Below are 24,945 nucleotides of genomic sequence, written 5' to 3'. Positions count from 1 at the left end.
ACATTCAGCAGCAGCAGTCAGCGCTTTGCCAATCTTGACAGTCGCAGCTGAACAAGGCCCGCCCCCACAGACGGCTGTGAGCCAATCGCGTTGCTGGATAACTGCTCCTGGAGAGCGGTCGGCCAATCGCGGCGCTCCTACCGACAGCGGGCCTGGCTTCGTGTTGTTGTGATGGACGGGAGAGCCTTTTCATTCAAAATATAACGTTTGCAGGTCCTAGAAGAAAGAGTTTTTTTTTTTTCCTTTTTTGCTTTCTGCATCTTTACAGCTCTGTACGGAGGAGGATTTGGACCACTGAAAAAAAAAAGTTTTTTTCAGTTTAATATGGAAAAAAAAAAAGTCAGAATTCTGAGATTAAAGTCAGAATTCTGAGAAAAAAGTAACAACTCTGAGAAAAAAAGTCAAAATTCTGAGATTAAAGTCAGAATTCTGAGAAAAAAGTAACAACTCTGAGAAAAAAAGTCAAAATTCTGAGATTAAAGTCAGACTTCTGATTTATTTTCTCATATTATACTGAAATAAAAAATTAAAATCAGTTAACTTTTTACATATGTTTAGTGGCCCTAATCCTCTTCTGTAGCTCTGATATCCTACAAGGTTTAAACTTTTCAGCAAAATTCACGATTTCTTCCTTTTTAAGGAAAATGGTTTGTGTGATTTAAAAACTGATGTTATATGAATAAATTTTTTTTTTACAAAAATAGGGAATAAACTGTAGCTTCTCCAATAAGGTGATGTAAAGAGAAGCAAATATGAGAAAAGAAACATTAAGAATGAAAAATTATTCTTAACACTTTAAAGAAACAGGAATCACAGTTAAGATGGATCAAATAAATCTATCTGGAATGATGAAATGTGTTCAAAAGAAATATTTGTATCTTCATCTGTGTGTAGATATTGAAACTTGAACCTTTTTACATTTTTACAGCCACACACCTCAATGTACTTTAAAATTTAATGGGATAAATCATCACATGTTAAAGTATATTTATGCTGTAAAACAGCTTTCCATTTTTTTTTCCTTTTACAAATTCCAGTCTGTAAAATAAGGATGTATCGATACATCTCATAAATGTAAATTCTGATGTTTTACTTTACCTGTTCTGCTCATCTAGTAACACATTTGCTTTGCTATTCTTGGCAAAAGGGATCAAACTCAGATTAGATTTAGAGAGTATGAACATTTTTAAGTCTTTTTGCGGCTGTATGTTAAACTTTTGACTGGGCTATGCTAACTTTTCAAAATCCTTTAATATAAAGCCACTCGTTGAAGCTGTTATTTCTATATTTAGTGTAGATCTCCTGCTCTGTGTTTACAGGAGCTTCCATCTCTGTGCTGAATGGAAGCATACCTGCCACTTTCCTGTTTTTATGCTAACTAAGAAGTTGAATTTCGGTCTCAGATGTACAAAAAAAATTAAAAGGATAATTTTTTATTTGCTTACTAAAAAACACAATGAATCTGATCATTTTAGGAAATGGTCAGCTATCCAATTAAATTTTTAATGCAATTATCAATTATTTTAGAAATATGATGGGATACACATTTTTTTCCTTGGATATAAACCCTAAAATCTTAGTTTATTTTTGGAAGGCCTTATTAGTATCACCCAGATGAAATCCCAACAGTATGGATCAAAGCAGAGGAAGCAGTCCATTCAGACCATGGAGTAGAAAACATCCCAGTAGACATTCGGCACAGATACGTATATATTTTTTTCCCACAGTTTTTCTCTATTTCGGACTTGCTTTTAATGGCTCAGAGCAAACTGCAAACAGAATATCTCTTTTTTTTTTTGTATAGCTACAAAAGCTTTCCTTCGGTACCATATCTGTAAAATCTTGATTTATACAGCGAATGACTTAAATATTGTTTTCCAGTAAAAAGACATTTGCACCTGATGCTCCTCTGATCAATGCTCCCTGTCTAGTTTGTCAGTTTAAGTCTATGACCAATTGTAGTTTTTTGTTGGCCTATAATCTAAATACCAATTAAATGCATTGATGTCTAAGGAGATGTTGATACCTTTACACTGCTGCTTCGTTCAAAACAAATTCACGATTAGATACTTGAGAAAGTATTTTGTGAACTTTATTGAACATTGCGCCTCTGCAGTATACATGTCAACAACCTTGAAACTGTATAAACAGGTTTACAGCATCGTAAAAGATGAAATATTTGATCCGTTTAACTCTTATTTACAGACAATAACTTTATGAAGCTCAAGGAGAGAAATGCAATATAGTGTCCTTTTAATAGCAAAGATCCCCTTTACTCTGTATTGCACATACTTTATTGTTAACAGAGGGAAGCGAACAGTATCCAAGGTAAAACTCTCCAAACAGGCCCACATACAGTATTCACTCACAGCACAATCTCGATTCTTTCAGCTTGGCTGGATGACACACATCTTAAATATTACTCTAAAGAACAGATGCTAGGCATTAAATTATGTGCTTAATTCATTAAAATGCTTATTTGCAGACACTTTTTGCTACATCATATCTCTGCTGGAATCAGCATGGCCTCTGTCCCTCATCCCAACTTGCTTCATGAACTGGATGAACAAAGCAAAGATGGAGGTAGAGCTAGTTCAGATTTTACTTTTGTTTTTTTTTCTCACCTTCCAGACTTTCCAAGGTATGTGAAGGAGAATGTCACGCCTTGGCTGAGGCAACCAGTTTTTTTTTTAGGCTTTTAAGCACTTCGCCATTTACATTTGTAAAGAAAACCAAAAACAGTTTTCATCTAAATGCAATAATGCTTAAAAGTGATACAAAATTTTCCTGTAAAGACAAACCTTCTTTTTTAAGAGCGAATTCTGACTGAATTGAATGAATGCTCCTTATGGACAGCCAATGAGAAACACAGGACTAATTTTTAGGAGCTTATGGGGAAAAAAAAAAATAAAAGCAACAACTTTATAATAAAACCCAACAAAACAGACAGGAGCTTGTGCATTTAGGCCAATCAAAGATGGCCATCCTTCAGGAACAGCTGCGCATTACAACTGCAGATGTTAGGAAAATAAATAAAAAACAAGACCTTAACTGTTAAAAACATCAGTTACAGTTTTTAAGAAGTTTCTAGAGCTAAACCAAAAGAAAAGGACAAAATGGGAGGAGGGGAACCCCAAAACGATTCAAAATGAAGACATTACTCTTGGCTTGTACAAAGGTGGTAAAAATAAAAAAATAAACAGAAAAAAAGTTTTTGAAATTAAATAGCAGTCATGAAAGTATTTGGAAAGCCCACTCTTAGTAGAACTAAGAATATCAAAACAAACTTTTAGTCCCAAACTCCTTTTTGTGAACATTTCCTCATCTATCCAAAATCATGCAACAACTAACCAGTGTGTAAACTTAGTGAAGGAGGACACACAAAGGACTAGAAAAAAAGGAAAAGAATGGTAGAAAGCATCAACCCCATATGCATGAGGATCATTATCACCCCCAAATCACTTGCTTTACAGCAACAGCCCAGCCCCCCCACAGTGCAAATATGCGGCCAATGGATGACTCTGCTCAGGAAATGGGCCCAGCTCTGTTCCTTCACCAGGTCTGTGTGTTTATTGGAGTAAAGCATTGTTTACATGCATGAGATAAGGTTTTGCTTTGTAACCGCAAGCATGTTGCTGCCAAGTTTTGGTATTTTGGCATCCGAATGACAGTAGAACATACACATCTACGTGCTTTGCCCATCTACTGTGTATTTTATATGTTGAGATATTTTTTAACCTCTATTCAAGGCAGAGTTTTATACAAAATGGGAAATCAAAAGGATATCACTGAAAATATGAGCCTTGAAACAGTTTGTATGAAATCAAACTGATATATGTGAACATTTGGTTTAAAGTTTTCAGAGGCGATCATGAGTGAATAAATATAAATAATTTGGTTCAGGAGATGAAAGACAGCTGGAAATATTCATTTAGACCACAAATAAACAGGTCAAATCAAGTCAAAATTAAATCAAGCTAATGGCAAATTTAGATTCATGCAAAAGGCTTTCAGGTGCTTACGACACTCTATCCTCCCCAGTCAAATGGACCGGGGGGTTGATAGCAGTCAGGGAAATGTCTATTGACACCCCTGAGCCACAGTCCTAGCTGAGAATCACCCACAGCAGGCAAACATCACAGTCAAACAATAGGCGGCCATCAAGGCAAAGCTCTTACCAGGGCCATGAGAAGAATGGAGCTCGTTGGGCTTTTCTAATTCAAAACTGGAGACTCAACCTTGGGTTGCAAGTTATGAGAGGGAGGCTTTGCAATAGACAAATAAAAGAAGGGTGCAGCGAGGAAAGTTGTTTGCTTGCGACTAGCATTTGGAAGACAAATCAACCTCATTGACAGTTGTTGGCCTTATCTGTGCCCACGAGGGGAATTAATACTGATAAAAGGAGATATCTTTAATTTGCTAAGCCAATTTCTGCAGTACCTGCATGTTTGTAGACAAAAGTATCCCAACCCTTCATACTTTTAACCATTTTGTCATGTTGCAGACATATAAGGTGCCATATTCTGCTGGGATTCAGACAAACACAGCATAATGCATTCTTGTAAAGTGGACAGAAAGTGGAAAAATTATTTTATATCTCCTGTATCTATTCTGAAAGGCTTATATATAATACAGGGAAGAAGTAACTCAATATTTTGATAAAATCCAGCAATGAAAAATTTAATCTAAGCATAATTCAAATGGATCTGTAAAGGCGTCAGAGAATTTCCGAGAGCAGCAAATGAAGGAGATGAACGAAAAAAACAGACATGTCAGGAAAGACAAAAAAATAAATAAATAAATAGAATTACCCGCTGTTTAATTAATCATTTAAAAACAGTGAAATGGCTAGCTAAGCCAGGCGAGGAGAGCATTAACTGGAAAAGCAGCCAATTAAGTTTATGGTAAATCTGGAAATGCTGCAGAGATCCTGAGCTGCTAGTGAAAGAAGGCCATGAAAGTCTTTGAAGTCTCTTAAGAACCATGAAGGAGACGTGTGCAGGAAGCTTCTCAGGTGAGTGAGAACAACACTGAACTTTAGGCCTTCATGCAAAATGCAATGAGTGGCAGAAAATTACCACAACCCCCTCATCATGAACATAACCCCCTGCTGCTGCAAAACATGGTGGTGGTAGCATTATGTTGTGGGCTGCTTTTTTAATGAACAAAGAGGCTATCTACAATGAATTGTAAAGGAAAAAAAAGTTTTCATCCCAATTTACAATCCTGCACTGCTTTGCATCTATGGCATACATATATATTAAAGTCTGTGGTTTTAACTTGGGATGCACTGATCCTTATTTCTTCCCTTCCAATCCAAGGAACAGTCAAACTAATTTCTAGAAGCAAATATATGTATAATTGCAGAGATATGTATCCAACAAAGCAACTTAAGATCAGTATGAGGTCAAAAAAGAAAGTAATAAACAGTAAATCATGTTACCAGGACCAATGCCATCCTTGATCATTGATTGTATTTATTAAATCATTTTTTTATAGAAATAGAGTGAAGAGAACAACAGTCTCTATGGATTGAGCTCATTTTGACCGATACCGGATGTAGAATTTGCTTAAATATCGGGATCAATACCAATATTAAAATCAGATTGGTGCATCTCTTGTTGTAATGTAATGTAAAAAGGTTCAAGGGGTATGAATACTTATGCACAGGTCTGTTTATGCAGAACAGGACAGGGAAAGTTAGTCTTTTATAAGTCTCCATTCTTTCCTTTTGGTGTGATAACTGAAAACTGGTTTGCTATGTAGGCACCGTTGCCCTCCTGAGGTCGGAAACAATCCTTTACATTAAATTAGATCTCTGCGTCAGAAAGGGCAGCGCGGTGGTTCTGAACGCTGGGCAGCTCTGCTGAAGCTTCCTGCCTTTTATCCAAATGTTAAATCTGCAGTACATATGTTGCTCTGGGTAAAGTCCACTCCCATCTGTTTTCACAGTCAACTGTTGAGTTTCCCTTCTGCTGACATTTTATTACATGAGCTGAATAGAAAACAGTGAATTAATCTTTGGCTTTCCTCGAAGACAGAAAAAAAATGTTGACTTTGACTACATGATAAAAAGGAAATGATTTATACATTTAATGTAATCAAAAGAGATTATGGTAAAAAAAAAAAAAAAAAAAAAACTGTATGTGGAGAGTGGAAAAAAGGATGGAAAAATGTGTTTGGATGATTTTGGTATTAAATGGGAACCAAGAAAATTAGATATTAAGCAGCGTGCAGACTGCACAACTTAAAAGCCTTAGATAATTTTAAAATGTGCAAGCTTTATGTTTAATTATGCTACTCAAAGCACTGAAATGTACATAATGCAACAGAAAATACCCTAAAATATCCATGGATCTGAAGTTAACACACAAAAAAGGAAAAAAACCAAACAAACAAGGACTAAAAAGAGTTTTCAGATTTTCCATCTACAAATCAGGCAGCCATTATGAAAGTACATACCTCCATCTGGGTTTAATACCATTCAAAACAATAAAAAAAAAACCAACTAAATGCTAAATTCTTAGACACAAATACATACGCCAGTTTGAAGGAGTTAAACACAAAAAATAGCTGTTCACACATCTGAGTTTGTTTTTCAACGTACCCACAAATATTCAGAACAGCCTGGTCTGAATGCATTGAAACCAAGCCCAAATCTACAGTTAAAGAAAAATGAAATACACAGAAGACAGATGGGGTGGATTTATGTGCAACTCGTCTGATGGCCACAAGGAGCTGCTCTGCGAAGCTACAAGATAGCCAGTGATTGAGAAGAGAGAGCAAGAGAGTGGGAGACAGAGGCGATGATGCCTACACTGGAAAAATATAGTAAAAATATCTTAATTTAAGTGTATTTACCCTTAATTTGAGTAGGTAAATGAGATGATTTGCCAATGCAATGAGTATTTTTACTCTTAAAATAAGACATTTAGATAGAATGCACTTGAAATAACACAATGCATTTGCGTTTTCTTATTTTAAAAATAAATTGTCTTGTTCCATTGGCAAAATGTCTCTTTTACCTCCTCAATTTAAGAACAAATGCACTTATTTTAAGAAAAAAAATGTATTATCTAGATTTAGATTTTTTTTCCAGTGTACCTTCTGTCCGCTTAATAAATCTTAGAGCCGAGATATAAGAACTTCTAAACAGTCTTCATAAAGTTTTTAAACCTAAAGTTGTTATATTAATAACTTTAATAACTTTTTTTTTAATGATATCAAGAAAAAGTGACAAGAAATGATAAAGTTCATCAGCTGGCAGCCTGAGAAGAGGAATCTTCAGCTTCATGAGTTTACAGTCTGATATAAATGGTTTATTATCATTTGCAACCAGGACCAGCCTATGATTATGTTAAAAATATACCCATTCACTGGCATTGCCCCTCTACACACCCCTTCCTTACTCACAATAATTCATCTGACCTGAATAAACATCCTCCTCATTTTTCTTTTTTTTTTCTCCAGAGAAAACACTTATCCGTCCTAGGATCCTTCTCGCTCATGTCTTCCTCTCAGAGGCGAGTTTGGGCCTCGGGGACGTAAATTTCAATGCTGTCCGCGCTCTCCGTGGCAGAGTTCTGGCGAAACGAGGCAGCCTTCTTAGCAGCCAGCAGGCGTTTGCGAGCCTCTTGTCTCTGCTTTTCTGCAGAGGCTGATGAAGATGTTGAAGAGGAGTCGGCACTCTTCTCGCGGGCAAGCGTTGGCCGCGTCTTATTAGGCTTCTTGGACACAGGAAGGGCTGCCTTGTCCTCGCTCTGTAACGGGTTTAAAGTTAGAATGACAGAAAGAGTGTGTTAAAATGTAATCTATTAAGAGTCCTATTTTTTTTCTTCTGTTCAAATAAGTTTGACAGGAATCTGAAAACTGTTTAGTCTTTTACTGATAGAGACAATGTGTAGTGAACTGGACGATCGCACAGAAAAACAGGGACAGCATAGAAAGCTACATTAAGGAAGTAAACATTGAGAAGGACACACTTTCAACCACTTGAAATGGTAACATGAGTGGATGTATGCTGAATATTAAAAAGGGTCACAAGACGGCCACAACATTTACAATGATTTGAAACAAAAAGCAGGTGCTCGTCAATTTGCCCCTTCAACATTCCGTACTTCGAGATTTTTATTTTTTCTCCTGCCTTTTCTAGATTTTTTATTTATTCTCTTTAATATAACCTCTTTTGGCCAACTATATATTTTTAAAGATAGTTCAAAGATGCTGGATTCTCAGTCATCAAGGCCATAGCCATTCCAAAAAAGTAAAAAAAAAAATCTACTGGACTTTTGAAGACGTTTCGCTTCCCATCCAGGAGGCTCTTTCAATTCAAAATGTCAGAAATAGCATTGAGGTCAAGGCTTTATAATGTGGACCTTAAAGAGCCCAATTCTGACATATTATATTGAAAAAGCCTCCAGATTGGAAGCGAAACATCTTCAAACTTGGAAACAAAATCCAGTGGATTGTTTTTTTTTTTTTTTACTTTTTTGGAATGGTTCAAAGATCAAGAATTTCAGCATCTTGGCCACTACAATATATCAATATGCTGCCGGTGCAACAGGATGAATGGATTGCACTTTAAATATATCAATCTGTCTAGTATTACATGCAGGCAGTTACATGATTGGGATTACATTGCAAAAGGAAAGAAGGTGCAGATCTACTGCTATGACTCTAAAGTCTCTTTGCCACTGAAAATAGTGTGTTAACGCATGTTTTTCCAGGCACGGGTCAACCTTCTAATAATCAGCATTTGGCTCCCTTCCCAATGGCAAAAAAAGCTTGGTCTAACAGGTCGCTGGCTGCATTGTGACAAAAATCAGGAAAGTAAACAATGGAGAGCAACATGGAAGGAAGCCAGGGTGTAGTAAGTTTTATTACTTTAATGTTTTCATCTTTTTTCCCTCCGAATGTCTCTTACCAGAGGTGTGCCATATTTATTGAATGTAAACTGAGTTGTTTCAGCATGTTAGATCAGAAGCGACTGGCGCAGTGTTTTGAAAGATGTGTTCAAAGGTGTTACGTAATTTAGCAGGTTGACCCAGTGTAAAGTAAAAGCTGCTTTGAAGTTTTAATTTAAACAATGTTTAAATGATCCTCACAGCCTGGAATTTCAGCCGACACTAATGAATTTAAGTATTTTTATAGTACAACTTGTCTAACTTGAGATGATGTGTTCGCTATCGCTGGAGGAATTATGGTTTTCTTTCAAATTGCTCACAGAATTCCTCCCCCAAACTGTAAATGTATCCCTCTCTAAATCCTCCAAGTCTGTATCTAAACTTTGTGTTTCTATCGTCTATAAAAATTTAAACAGAGATGTGAAAATAAAAGCCCCAGAACTTCACGACTCATTCTGACCTCTGCATTGTGTTTAAGTTTACTCATCTGTAAATAAGTGTATAGTTTTTATTCAGGTTGCTGAAACCAAAAGTGATTATAAAATCAAAATCAGTCAGCAAATATGTATAATGACTTAGAGGTGGATGTAAAAAATAAAAAAAGGAACCTACAAAAATGTCACTTCTCTCTATAATCCTGACATCTATTAGAAGACAATGTAACTATGGGACAACCAGACAGAGACTTCAACTAGAGGTCTGCACAACAAAGCTGGATTACTGGGTTAGTAGACAACGTCAGGTTCAATCCCAATTTTCTGTTTACAGGAAGCTGGATAACTGGGTTAGCGAGACAACTTCTGGTTTCATCCTAACCTCCAGGTACCGCGAAGCTGGATTAATTCCGACTGAGGCCAGTTACCATGGTAACATACTCTGAACATCAAACCTGCTCCAGGGCAGCCTAGCTTTCAGGGTTGATCTAAATCGTAGCAAAAAAAGAAGTCTAAAATTTCCACCTAAAAGCAGTAAATCTATGACATACACGTGGGTGTAAGCAGTGGCCTGCATACAGAATCTAGCCAAACTCATGTTTTTTTTTTTTGACAATCTCTATGTGTCTATAATCATAGACATTTGAGTAAATTAAGTTTTTAAAAGAGACTTTGTATGTTTTTTTGTGAAAAATATTTAATTAAACTAAATGATGTTTATAATGTAGTTCCCAGTGTTAATTAAACAAAAACTTTTTTGGCTTTTTCTCCTTTCATATAAAATGGCCTCAGTACTGCATCATACATATTTTACCAGCTCAAAGAGAATGACAAATGTCGGTGTCTCATAAAATCCTTAGAAAGCAATGCTCTATAAAATTCTAACTACATTTAACAATTTTTTTTTTTTTTACAGTAGTAGTGACTCTTTTTGCCCAGTAGGCTGATAGGAAAGAGATGGGGAGAGACATACGGCAAAGGACCAGAGGTCAGATTCGAACCCGGGTCGGCAACGTGTAGAACTAAGGCCTCCGTACATGGGTCATGTGTGCTAACCACTGCGCCACTAAAGCACACCCATAAATATATGTAACAATTTGACATATAAAATGATTTATGTCCCTGATTAGTCCACAATGTTAAACTACAAAAGGAAAAAAAGTAACAAATAATCATTAAGAACAAAGGTAGGAACAGAATGTTAATGTGTGGGCCCTAAAGAGAGGCACGACTTGTAGAAGAAGCAAATTAACGAAGAGCCAAAAAAGAGGCTAACAGACTCAGAAGTCACAGACAAGTCAAAAAAAATAAATAAATAAAGGCTACATCAAGATGAATGTAGCCAAGTTAATGAGCAAAAGCAAGGCTGCATTTGGTCGCATTCACCAGTGCATCTTAGCCATGCTCCGCTGCAACACAGACACACATGTAGATAAATGATGCATGCATGCTCAAAGCAGGGCTTTACACTTTAAAAACACAGCAGCCCCAGCCCTCTTTGGGATGGCTCTTTTCCCATGCATGCCAACAGGGATCTCTCGGGCCCCTCTGTGTTGGACAGCGAGGCCTTGTTAAGAGTTCATCCCACGCTGGGACAGAGTTTAAAAAGAGTGGGAGAGAAATGGCGGTGGTGGTGGGAGGAGAGAGGCCGGTTTCGGCGGCTTTCCTACCCCAGCCAGGGCACTGGGCAGCATGGGTGGGAAGTACCTTCCGCTCAGGGGATGACTGGGTGGCCGCAGACGGTACGGGCTGCCAGTCATTGGACTTGAGATGGTAGAGCTCATCAAACTTGAGGCTAATGTCCTCGATAGATAGCTGTAGCAGGTCCCAGAAGCCAGCCAGGTCCTGGGCTGTGGGCCGTGGGTTTGCAGTCACATTCTGACCAGAGAAAGATAAACATGGTGAAACCAATGGAACGGCGAGTAGTCGTCCTTAAACCAACATCACTTGCTTCTTAAACATTTGTTCTTCTTTTTAATGGTGTGACTAAATGAACTCACAATTTCTTTCTTTTTTGTTTTTTTACTTTCCTTTACCTTCTGTTTTTATCCAATTAGAAGAATGTTGACTTCACTGCAAAAGTGAAAAAAGTTGTGTATGAAAACTGATCAACAGAAATGTTTTCTTTTAAAGTATTAGCAGTATTACCATGCATTAAAGCAGGTCGTATTTAGAAAATAAGTAGGATTTAATGACTAGAGCTGCGTTTACTGTAGAAATAAGAAATAAAAATGCTTTGCAGAGAAGAAGAAGCCTGATTTTCACACTTATTTTTAAAAATAAGGCAAATAGATAAAACTAATCACAAAGCTCGTGGAAGTCAGGACAGAGAGAGTGATCCCAACAGGTTTTGATGGAAAGAAAAGTAACTCAAACTTCATTATTAATAACTATTAGGATATTAGGAAGCTAAAGCACATTTTAGACCAGATGTGTTGTTTGATCCCTAAGCATTTATATAAGCATTTATATAAAAAAATGTGTTTAAAAAAGCTATACATAAAAAACATTATTGTGATCTGAACAGTTGGATATTTGAATTGGTGCAGCAGCTCAAGTTTTGCAAAAATATTTGGAGAAAGAAAAAAGCTAAATTCTAATTTCTTTATAAATTGTTTCTCAGATCATAATTGTTTAGAAAATGTTTCAACTCAGCTGAAACCTTAGACAGTAATCACTAAGGTTACTACAATGTTTTTGTAGTAAGTATTGCTTAATCAGTTCTAAATTAGCACTGTTCGAATTGCAAATACAATATTTTAAATGATTTGAAATAAGGCACAGAAATTTGTTTCATATTTTGTCTGTGTCTTTTGAGCAGCATGACACTTATTCTAGCTACAAGCAAAGCAATGTGATGTTTGTGTGTGTTCAGTGTCCAATGGCCGCAGCTGCAGTTTTTAGATTCACCACTAGATGGAGCTGTATAACAATACTGCTCACAATAAAAGGAAATCAGTCTTTCAAAACCCATACTGCTGCTTGAGAAGAGTAAAGGGATTAACACAATATGATTTTTTGCACAAAATAAAAATGTATAAATACAAGTATAACACTTTTCAATGAGCTAACAAATTTTCTGAAAATCTGAATGTCAAAAAAGGTCCAGAGTTTATACCTCTTTCCTAGAGTGCAACCACAAACTTCAAAGTACACTATTTTGATTTCAGGTTAAAAAAAAAAAATATATATATATAAACACAATAGAAAAACAATAGAAAAACAGCAAAAAAAAAAAAAAAGGGAAATAGTCACATAATTCACTTGCCTGACATTTTTTTTTTTTTTTTAGCAAAAACAACCAACAGTCTCCTCCCACTTATATCTGCTGGTGATCTGTCATATGAAGCCGCTGTATAAATACTTTAATAAGTTAAGTAAATATTATAAAATAAGTGGAAATATTCACGAGGCATAAACTCATTTGAAATCCTGCACAGATGCAGTCAAAGTCAGTAGCGCTTTAAACAGACTGCCTTCTGTTGACTCCACACTATTCACAATTACAATGCTTCAGCACTTCCTGCTCTTCACTCAGGACAAATCACATCAGAGTACCACATGTCATGTGCTGGTATTTGGCTACATTTTGTATAACGGCATTTTCATGAAAAGACGTCAGGGCTTATTGGCTTAATATAAGCTTCTTGTGTTTTGTGCTGCAGGATCCTCATGATGGGTTCTGTAGCTTCCAATGCAGTGCATCATGTCTGCTTTCAGATTAGTCAGCTTTCAAGTACATGAAAGCATTTTTATGCATAGGAAGACATGCAGCTTTTTATAACTCCAAGTTCTGTTCTTGTGTTCGGGCCACCAACTGTGTGTTTTGGATTGAATGTTGCTGTGTCGTAAAGTGTAAATATACACACCAGGTTTTGCTCACACAGTCCCCGGAACTGCTGGAACTTCTGAGACATTAGGAGCTGAGCACTTCCCACCGCGGTGCGAACTTTCCCCAGCACTACAGAGAAAGGAAAACAAAATTATTGTGCATAATTAGGAATTATGGTGTTATCAGAGCTCTTGGGCTCAAGATGTCTGCATTTTTGTCTTAACAGGATATGAATGGCATAAAAGTGGAAAACCCAATCCTCTATTTGGACACTACAGCCATTTATTTGACTTGGATGCAACTTGTGACTTGTCACAACATTAGTCTGTTTGCACAGTCAAATTAGGACAACATCTGCCTTGACAAAACTGGGGCTCCTTTCTGATTGGTGGATTTTAAAGTTGCAGGCCTCAGACTACTGTGTGGCCAGATCCCACTTCTGGACTGCAGATTTACATCAGATTTAATGCAAACTACTAAACTGTGGCAGGTCACAAGCAAACGCCTACTCTTGAGAATGCAAAAATCCTCGCTGAACAAAAGCAGAGCCTCATCCGTATCAGAGGAGCCCATCTGATAACGACCCCTGAAGCGCTTTTAAATGGTTTGCATTTATGGTAGGCTTTGCACGTCTGCATAATGCTGCTGTATGTCTAAGGCTGATGTCAAAGCACTAATCTAATCTGAGGGTTTAATCAGTTCCAGACTAGATTTGTGTAATTCTGGAGATTACAGGCCTGCTTGTGTGTGTTAACCCCAGGTATTACAGCATCATCCCCTCCATGCTGTGTTTGCCCAACAGATTGATTAGAGCAAGTGAGAACAGAGTTCTGCACTGCAATCTTATGTCAGATAGTAGTATATCTCATCTTAAAGGCTGCATCGAGTTCTGGGTTTTTGTTGTTTTCAGGACTTGGCGTAGTGCTGTAAGCGTGCCGTTGTTACATCAAGCCTCGTTCCCCCATCAGATACGCTTTCCCCTGCATCAGCTGCTCTGTGCTCACGCCACAGGGGAACTATGGAAAGTGTCAACGACTAAACATTAGTATATATGGAGAAAAGGAGACATAGATAAGATAAATAGATAGAGAGAGAGTAAACCAGATAGATAGATGTTGCAGTATCTTTCCTATCTACCATTCCCCCTGTGTAAAATGGGCATATAAACCCCGTCAGATACTGTCCCCCCTGGTTGATATGGGGGAACTGTATCTGATGGGCCTATAAACCCTATCAGATACTGTTCCCCCTGCTTAACATGGGGGAACTGTATCTGATGGGGTGTGAATACCAGGATGCATTATTTGGGCGACAGTGGCGTTGGATGTAGGAGTTTGCCCTGAAATCGAAGGGTTGACGGTTCAAGCCCCGACTCCGACTTTCAGTGTTGTTGTGTCCTTGGGCAAGACACTTCACCTGCATTGTCTACTGATGGTAGTCAGAGGGCCCAGTGGCGCCAGTGTACGGCAGCCCGGCTTCTGTCAGTGAGTCCCAGGGCAGCTGTGGCTACAATGTAGCTTGCCACCATCAGTGTGTGAGTGGGTGTGTGAATGGGTGAATGAATGTATTGTAAAGCGCTTTGGTCAAGTCTCCTAACTTGAATAAAGGCGCTATATAAGTACATGCCATTTACCATTTACCAGGATGCATTATAACGATACAAAATGATGTAACACCGTACACGCCACGGCAGATAAGCCGCGTGGGATAGAAATGCTGCAGATGTTGTGTCTGATTTCCACTGTGAGCGTACATGGAGCGTCGAGCATTACTAAGCTTTCACAGGCTGAATATGGCCTTCTTATGTAATCAAGGTAATTATTGTTAATTAAAACTAAGAAAATAATGAACACTAGAATTAAAACACCTTTTGTTAAGTGAAATAAAAACAAAATTAAAACAAACTTAAACTGTAATACGTGTTTAAAAAAACAAATTAAAACAAATTAAATTTTAAGAGCGTATGGGCTAAGTATTCGTTAGCCATAATGCATTGATATGAGGTCTATTTTTTTCAGCTTTTTTCCCCCACTGTACCACATTACGCCAGCAGATGGCAGGTAAGGCAGTCAGGTCCTTTGGCCGACTGTCGTCATCTGGGATTTAATTTTCTTTAGTCCCTGTGATTAAAGTTGTTTTACACAAAAGACTAAAACTATAACTTAAAACAACGGATATTTCACAAAGTATTTAAACCTTGCGTGCAATGCTCTCTCTCACTCCACAAAGTAAGACTCATGAACACCTAACTATATGTCAGACTCTATAACCTGTCCATGCCATTTACACTGCTCTATTCGCACACTGCTCTATTTGCACTCCTTGTAAGATGCTATTTTACTTTTTATATTTTATATCCATATTTTTATCTTAAGTGTATATATTAGTCTATTTTATTGCATGCCTTATACCCACAGTGTTTTAGATATCTTTATAATTTGATCTACCTATTCCATATTATATGTTTTATGTTGCACGATTGTACCATAAAAAAATCCTAGTTTGTGAACTCCTTCACTAACAATGGCAATAAACCTGATTCTGAAAGCTTACAAAAACTTCTATATAAACATCTATAAAATATAAAGTATTTTAAACCTGTTGGATTAAGAAAGGGATGTTATTGATGTCCATATTTATGTAGAGGTAAAGGTGGGGCTTTGGATGCTTTTGGTTATTTATTTCATAACAGAATCAAATGTTTGGCGTTTCCTTACTACTACCAGCAAGTTAACCCTGAGACCTGGTCTAGTGAGTCCACTGCTAACCCTCACCCTCCTCTGAGAGCTGGTTGTCTTTGGTTTCCTGCTCCATCTGTTGGCACCAGCCCTCCATCCGTGCCGTCTCGGCCTGCAGCAGCTTCAGGAACCAGTGGCCGTCTCTCCGACACAGCGTCCCGCCTCCTCCGCTCTGAGAGGCGCTTCCGTTGTTCCCGTTTCCGCTGTCGAGCCAGGGGTCTGGAGGGGGCAGAGAGGAGGGGTCCAGCGCCGGGTCCAGGCTTTCGGAGAAAGAGGAGGAGCTGCTCCGTGTGGTGGAGCGGTTGAGGATTTGCCTGGGAGGCGGCGGGGAGGAGGTGTTGCCAGACGGGTCTCCGTTGTCTAAAGAGTCTTGTCCAGGTGGGGAACTCATGGACTGACTGGCACTGTTGACCATGACTTTTTTCTCAAAGGTTTTGGCAATGCTGATATGAGAAATGGCAGAGATGTCCTGTGTGTCAGAGTCTGTTTCTTGTTTGGATGCCATACTGCTGGAGCGACTGACTCTGGAACAAAACAAAGTGACAAAGTTAGGCTTCAGTTCAGTTCAGTTAAGAAATTAGTCCTTCCAACAGAGCAAAAAGCTATTTATTGCAAAAGTTTTGTTGTTTCACACCTTCCCATATTTAATGTTGGAATCTACAAAATTATTTGCATGTTATAAGTCGATGTTAGCTTTAAAACTAAATATTGGCCCTCAGCCATTTAACAAATATAACTAACCGACATTAAAGGAACTGTTTTTGTGACAAACAAGTGGTTTCAAAATTAATCCTTGCAGCTCAAGTGGGAGATTAGCTCAGAAGGGTCTATAAGTAGAACTAAAGCATTGAAACTGACACAATCTTAATCTTAAGAAAATATATTGAACTGGCGTCATTTGTTTTGGTTCTGTGCTCAATATTAATGTTTAGAAATAAAATTAGGAAGGAAACTTAAGAACTATTCATGAAGCAGTTCAGCCTGCAGGATTCGTTCTTAACACAATTCACCTGTCTTTTTCAATAAACAAAGTAATAAAAAAAAATGGTTTAAAATCATTAGTTAATTGGAAAAAAAATGGTTTAGGAAAAAAAAAATCATCAGTTAATTGGATAGATGAGTTTTAAAATAGCACATATCTATGAGCCAAAATTCAAATATAATGTATCCCTAATTTGATTAGGAGTCTTTGTGATAAAAGATGGCTCTTAATGGCTTCAAAGGGCTGGACCCCCTTCGTCTGTTCCAATTTGCATTTATTCTAAACAAAAACAAGGCCTTGTTGGGCTACTGTATGAAACCTCAAACTCAAAGCTATTCTTTAAACTTTGAAACCAAGTCCAGTGGATTTTTTATTTTTTTTTGGAATAACTTTTAATTGTTAAGTTGCCTTCAGATGCCATCAAATTATTAAGTGACACCACCTCTATTTAATTAATAAAAATATGGAACATACAGGAACCCCCCCATATGGATCCTGAATATACCCCATAGTGACGCATGGTATGGCAGTATTATGCTGTGGGAAAAGCGGTTAGAGACTGTTATCGACTTAAGACCTGAAGAGATGATAATAATAATGATAATAATAGAAGTATTTTCCTGCCTACAGCTAATGACAGAGCTAAACATAAAGTAACTTTAATACTTTATAAGGTATTTTTGAATTGAATTGATTAGTCTCCAGTTGAACAAAAATATTCAAACCCACAGTCTGAGGTGAACTGGAATAATTTACACCAGTGGTTCCAGTACATTTCATTTTGTTTACACATAATATCGATTATCAAAAATTTTCCTTTTTATTGATATCGAGTTTACCCTAACTAATATAACAAAATGTTTATTGAAAATTTCAATCGTCCAACTTGGTGTTTTAGTTTCTGAGCGTCTGCAAAGGTACAGTTCCCCACACATTTTTTCACATTTTTATCCTTAAATATTTTCAAAATTTACCTGCATATTTACAAATATACATTCCTTTCCATTAGTTTGTCAAATAAAGTCCTTTAAAGTTAATATTCTTATCGTGAGAAAATGTGGAAAGCGTCGATGGGTGTAAATACTTTTGCAAAGCGTTGCTTCTGGCCTAGAAAACAAAAAACAAAGAACTATCTCATTCCAGGCTGAGTTTTAGTGCTGGGTCACTCCGTCTGCTTAAGACAGGAGAAACTTGAGAGCAGAGCTTCTTGCCTCAACGAAGCAAATGAATAAATGGACTTCATGTGAATTCTGCCTAATTGTCTCCATTTCCTGTAACCGTTCAGGAAACGGATATCATATGCAGTCCAGGCAAAACGCTGAAAGTACTTTAATGCACATGAGAATAAAAAAGAATGACAAACCGAATGTAAAACCATGTGATGAACAGCTATTTATTTAATTCTTGAACTGACCAATCAAACTCTACCTAAAGAAGATCATCTTTATCCAGAGCCAATAGTTAATCAGAGTTAGCTCACAAACATAAATCTGCACTGCAGCAAACAGGACATTGGTTTCAACAATAAGCAGAAACATATTTAAAGCCTCCCTCCATTTTAAACTGTAGCACTAAATTGTACAGAAAAAGATTTGTTTTATTTAGAAGAACTTTCTCTGTACCTATAGTGAAATAAACATATCCATATGATTACAAAATAAATATAGTGCACAAAACAAAAAGAAGCTCTTTATGATCATTTGAAATATTCAAACTGGCCTGGAGGAGATCTTTAAATAGTAAATGCTCCTATGAGGAATGAGCTGAAACGTCACAAACACTCCACACACACAGAAAGACACTCAGGATGGTTTTACATAAATACAAAAGCCCCATACTGGAGGGAGGGAGGAGGACAGTCAGAAGAATGTGTGTGTGGCTAAAATATAAATTCCTCACGTTGTTAAAAGGACAGGAAGAGGACTTACTGCCACCCGTCCTCCACCTGTACTCCTATCGACTGGAATTTGGCCAGAGGCGGGGTCTCCTCTCTGGGGGCTTCCTGAATGCAGTCGACCTTAAAAGGAATAAACACAAAAACAAAAGGAGGCAGAAAAAATGCTGGGTTAGAAAACAGGGTCATGCATGGTTTATGTTAGTCAAACTGTATACAAGTATTTATATGTGTGATTTAGAAAATAAACAAACCTCAAAAGATACACAGATAGTAGGAATTTAAAATCATGGATCAGAGTGCAGATCAGGTTGCTGTTAATTGATCTGTTGATTGATTTTCCTGAGTAAAGTGAAGCTCCATGTTGTTGTCTTACTAGTCCCTGTTGTGGCCATTATTCTGTTGATATAACTAATCTGGGTGGTGCCTAATCATTAACAATGTGTTATCACGCCTTACGAAGATGCTCACAATGAGAGACCCTTCCTTTTAGTCCTGTGATGCCATGCGTTTTGTCTGCACACTGTTAACTGGAACTCGACTGAAAACAACACTGCAAAAACAATCCAGAAATAAGTACAAAAATTCTTAAATTAAGTATTTTTACCTTTAATTTGAGCAGGTAAATAAGATGATCTGCCAATGGAATGAGTATTTTTACTCTTAAAATAAGATAGTTAGATAATATTTACTTGAAATAAGACAATAAAATTGTTTTTTCTTAATTTAAAAGGAAATTGTCTTGTTCCATTGGCAAAGTGCCTTACTTATCTCCTCAATTCAAGGAAAAATGCAGTTATTTTAAGAAAAAATAACTTATTGAGATTTCTATTTTTTGTTGTGCTGAATTATTAATGAACCAGATCAAAGAACGTAACACAGCCAGCAGGAGTAGCATGTGAATTTATTAGAATAATAATATAATAATTGAAATTTATTGATCTCACACTGGAGAAATTCACCTCTGCATTTAACCCATCGCCTTGTATAGCATGGGCTGCCACTGTGCGGCGCCCGGGGAGCGGTGTGGAGTTAAGGGTCTTGTTCAGGGACCTAGAGTGCAGACTGTGAGGATCGAATTGCGTACTTGCAACCTTCTCAGCGCACAAGTGCACAGCTCTAACCACTAGGCCAACACTCCCCAAGTATATTAAAGACTGCAGGTGTTTGGGTTGGGGCTAGTAAAAAAAAGAATAAGTTAGTTTAAGTTTGTGGTTCAACTGTTGTTTTTGCTTAGCTACCTGCTTTTTTTCATGCTTTTCTCTTTACTTCTTTTATTTTACAGTTTGATTCATGTAAAGCACTTTGAATTGTCTCTGTACTGAATTGTGCTGTAGAACTTGCCTTGCCTATTGTTGGTTTTTAACTCCAGGAAACACATGTCATATCCAACAACTTCTACTGCATGGGCTTCAACTATTTTCCTTCTACATCACATAAGATGAACTTTATTAGCCTACCTGTATCCCAATAGAAGACAGTTTCCGCCTCGGTACTGGGGCTACAAAAGGTTCCTCTGCTGTTAAATTCCCTTTACTAGATCCTGATTTCACAGATTCATTGTGGACGACTGAGTCACTTGTCTCGGTGGAAGCGTTGGCGGTGCTAGGGACGATTGGCTCCCTCGGCGTAGCAACAGGAATGGGGATGATGTGCGGAGGTCGAGGGATACCCCAGGCCAGACTGTTGGCACGGGTGCTGTCAAGGCTGTCGGAGGAGTTGCTGTGAGCGTGGCTGGACTGGCTGTTGACCTCTGACCTCCTATCCTGCTGGTCTAAGTAGTTGTCCTGCGCCGACTCTGTGCTGCTCTGCACCGTTACCGATATGTAGGGCTTGGAGGTTGTGCGCGGAGGCACAGGTGGGGGGGCGGCCTTCTTACAGCTTGTTATGCATGTAGAGACTGTGGACAAAAACAGAGGATTAGGATGAAAAGATTACAAAGGATAAGGTTCTGAAGTAGCTACCTTCGGTTATTCTGTCCCAAAAACACTCTTTGACACCAAACAGAAAACATATGGGACTTATGGATAAATGGCCTCAACCACATTTTGCTCATTAGCATCATTTGAAAATCTTTTTTTATTTATCTATTATGGAAAAGAAAGGGTTTAATCCAAGTTTCACCCTTCTACTGTTTATTTGAGTTGGTGGAGTCCTTGCCTATTCCAATGACATAAGTACCAAAATCAACAAACAAAGCTATGTACCTTGTTCTAAACTTTGAAACCCTCAGTTTAAATCCTTAAAAATCAAATATGAATTGCATACATTATAAAAGATCGTAGAACAAACATCCTTTTAAGCATGACACGTTTCTAAACTTGATCATCCAAAGAAGCGAAAGAGGGACAATCATCTGCAGCACTGTAAAAAGTCAGTTTTTTTTTTTTTATTCATCATGTTCCCCCCTTGTTTACTTAAAATCACAACATTAAATCACAAAGGCTTTGTTTGACAATGACATAAACCCAGTGGGACGACTCAGTCCGAGTCCGAAATGTCAGACAGTCCTTTAAAAAATGCAGACTTTAGGTCACATGTTCAATTATTGCATGCATGCAAATGTTATCCAAGATATAGCTCCTTCCCCAACGTCTACTATTTCAACTGAATTTGCATTTTTAGCTCAGAGGACTGTGTCAGGAGAACAGAACAAAAAAATAAAAGCAGCATGCAGAGTACAGGTGTGTCATGAACCACTGGCTGCTCCAAGGCTGTTTCTGTCTGCAGTCAAACACTGATGATTGGAGAAAAATAAAAAACTCTAGCAACCCACAATCAATATTAACATGTTAGTTTGGAATTGAAAAGTTAATATTATATTTTTAACAACATTTATTTTATGCCAACCGCTCAAAACCCCAATTCATCCATCAACTAGAGATGCACCAATTACACACCTGGATTGGATATCAGTGATTTGACATCGTTGATCCAATTCAGTTTACTTATTTAACATTTTAAAATATAGATGGAAATAATGTAGTAGGATGAAGTAAAAAAAACCAAAACTATATTACATTATAGCTTGTTAATCGTTTATCTGGGCCATGGACTTTTAATAAGGTAACTGTGAAAGAAGTTATATTCATATAGAAATAACACTGACAGGTAATCATGCTGCAGTGTTTAAGAAGTTTGAATTCTGAATATGACCAGAATTCTCCTTTTAAGAGACGGAAAAAAATTGGATGTTTTAAACTACTTTTAGTCACCAGAGGCAGTTATTAAGGATAATGGGAGCTAATTATATGGTATTAACTTCACATGTAAACATATATTCTACATACGGTATATTCTAATATTGTAGATTCTAAGGTGGAAATAAATTACAAATCAGGTAGTGTCTTGAAGTTCTTAAATTATCCATTGTGTCTGCTGCTACTCCTCAGCGTTGCTCTGCTTCATCTGTGTGTGTTTTTACTGCTGTTTGGGCCTTGGCTCTAACATGCAGAGCTGCACATTCTGTCAGTCATTCATTCCTGCTATTTTACTTTACAGTATTTTAGCAAACAAAATGTCTTTTACTTTTTGGCTGAAGCACTGATTTCCTCTATCATGCAAGCTGCAATCAAAAGATCTTAACGCGTCAAAGAGTTTGAAAAGGTTCGGAAGTGAACATGTGATTTGCAGTGAAAGCACTCAAACAAAAGGCTTGTTGTTCAACAAAAATCTTTTGTCAGCTTTATTTCTACATAGTATGCAATGGTACCAAACTCCCAACTCAAACGACCTCAATCCCCGCTAACTGTTAAAGATTATTCAAGAAGAATTAGTATTCCCACTGAGCATAAGAAACATTAAAAACTAAAGTGCGCTTTGCCACTTGCTTTACTTGTTTATTAACTTCAGCTTTTGATTGACACCATCCTTCATTAAACATTTATGAAGTAGTTTCTACTCCAGCTTGCCGAGTAGCCTGCATATTTATGGCAGTTGGAAATATGTTGCATAAACGGTCTGGGAATCTGAAAGAACATATTTCCCACTGACACGCTCTGCAGCATTTGTCAAACACCTGAGCTCTGAATAATCTGCAGATGTCACCGACAACAGGAAATACTACACTGAGCCAATTCATTAAGCTTCGAATAGTAGTAAAGAACAGACACTGATATCATCACTCAACACCTGGGATGACACCCAAACCACACCCGAGCTGGCCCATATCCAGACTGCAGGAAGGTCTTCATTCCACAACAACTTTACAGATGGTGAGCTGACAGGACAAAGCAGGTTTCGAATTACGGGCAGATGGATGGCAGCACTTTAGAACTGACCTTCAGTGTTTAACGATAGAACTTTAAATCAGAATGTTTACATTTTATTTTAAGAAACATTAACTGATTTGTTTTACTTACAATTTTATAATTTTTATTAGAAGTTTCAGATCATTGCAACAACGTCTGTTGGACCAGATTACTGGAGCAGCACCTCCTCCATCTCCTCTAAGGACATCCCAGGCATTCAAGGACCTGCAGGGAGACATAGTCCCTCCAGCGTGTCCTGGGTCGTCTCCTGGGCCTCCTCCTTTTAGGACATGGCTGAAGAGAGGCATCCAGGGAGCGGATGCCGCCTCAGCTTACTCCTCTCGATGTGGAGGAGAAGAAGCACTACTCCCTCTCCAGGGGTGGCCAAGCCCCTCACCCAGTATACTTCTAAGGGAGATCCCAACCTCCCTGCAGAGAAAGCTAATTTCACCCCTCAGCTACATTTTGGGGAAAGGTGATGCTGAAATTGATGGGAAACAGAATCCCACTGTGCTTTATCCACACAAATAAGCCGTAAATGAATAGTTCACATTAGCATCAGAGATTAAACATGAGATAGCGTGGCAAAGTAGCTTACAAGAATACAACTGGTCATCAAACAGTGAGAGGGTAGAACGAATAATGTAATTATTTTGTCAATAGCTAAATAAAATGCAAACTCTTCAGAGTCATACAGTATAGCGTTCAACAGAAAAGGCCATGTAATGAAGGTAAAACATTACAATATGACCGGTTGGAGGATTTACCCCGATTGACCAGATATTAAAGCGCTTGTTGGGTGTTTTAACACTGTTTGCTAAGAGCTGCCCTTGGCTGTTGTTTTGTCCATTGTCTTTGGGAGCTTAAAGGTGTGGAGATCCATCTAACCACAGGCCTAACAATGACATGCACAGATCAACCACATGAGAGATCAGACCGGTTATACAGAGGATTGAAGTTTAACAGCATGTACCCACTGTTCTCACAGAGCAACGACACTAATGAGCCGAGAGTGCAGCAGAGGAGGCAGGTAACCTAAAAACATCAGATTCATGATGAATTTGTGGCACAACCTGTCAAAATATGCACTCCTAGCAAAAAAAAACAACAAAAAAAACATGCCAGACAAAAAGCATAACCAGCATTTTTTTTTTTTTTTTATAATCAGAGTTTCCTGTGAAACATCTGCTTGACTTAACACAGCTGGGGAAGCCTAAAGTCCATCTCTGCACGAGCATCAGCTATAAGCAACAGTAGTACGGTAATCCCAGTCTAAATGTTACTAAACCTGACGAAAAATAACGATCAGACATTAAGCCAAACACTATGAAGCTTTAATCATACAAAACAGAAGAGCGGCTCAGCAAAAATTGACTGCAGTTTCTCATTGTAGGCGAATTTAAATGAAAGACACAAAAAAGTGCTCTTATGTCGAACCTCAGAGAGGAATCCAGAGTGGGCAGTGTGGAAACTGCTTTGGTGCCATTGGGATAGAGATTCAGCTGTCTACTGTAATCTCTGGATCACAAACAGTTTTCCAGCCAAGATAAAAAAAAAAAAAAAAACTGGCGTCAAGATTTTCCAGGAGGTGAAAACAATTTATAAAAACTCCACTCACTGTACCACAAAAAGCACATTTAAAAGCTCTGCTGCTCTGGTCCAACTTACCAATACTTGAGACTTCTGCTGAGTAGTCAGGGTTTGGGCAAAAATGCCAAAACTGTTGAAAGAAAGTTCTTATTTTCCTTAAGTCAGAAAAAAAGGTCAATTATAAATTAGTATCTGTTCTAGAATGTGTTCAAACGGCCTTTTCTAGGTTTATGAACTTTCTAACTATATTAAAGAATAAATAATTATATAAATAAACTGATACAGTCAGGTAATAGGTACAGTACATGTAATAGATAAAGCT

The 24,945-nt window shown here is 37.7% G+C and overlaps 1 protein-coding gene across 2 annotated transcripts in view; it reads right to left on the bottom strand.

Annotated features, from left to right (window-relative positions):
• Positions 1-7,052: 7,052 nt before the first annotated feature.
• LOC107102942 (disks large-associated protein 4-like) overlaps positions 7,053-24,945 on the bottom strand; it is a 59,345-nt gene continuing 41,452 nt past the window's right edge. For both annotated transcript variants that reach the window (XM_015402416.1, XM_015402417.1), the window contains 6 exons: positions 20,244-20,683; positions 18,818-18,906; positions 15,944-16,431; positions 13,207-13,298; positions 11,045-11,215; positions 7,053-7,760 (listed from right to left, as the gene is read on the bottom strand). In XM_015402416.1, the coding sequence (XP_015257902.1) occupies positions 7,518-7,760; positions 11,045-11,215; positions 13,207-13,298; positions 15,944-16,431; positions 18,818-18,906; positions 20,244-20,683 (1,523 nt within the window). In that variant the 3' untranslated portion in view covers positions 7,053-7,517. The remainder of the gene's footprint in view (positions 7,761-11,044; positions 11,216-13,206; positions 13,299-15,943; positions 16,432-18,817; positions 18,907-20,243; positions 20,684-24,945) is intronic.

The sequence above is a fragment of the Cyprinodon variegatus genome, unplaced genomic scaffold (assembly GCF_000732505.1).
Source record: "Cyprinodon variegatus isolate N-32 unplaced genomic scaffold, C_variegatus-1.0 Scaffold1347, whole genome shotgun sequence".
NCBI classification, from domain to species: domain Eukaryota; kingdom Metazoa; phylum Chordata; class Actinopteri; order Cyprinodontiformes; family Cyprinodontidae; genus Cyprinodon; species Cyprinodon variegatus.
This window is presented reverse-complemented; position numbering and strand designations above follow the sequence as displayed.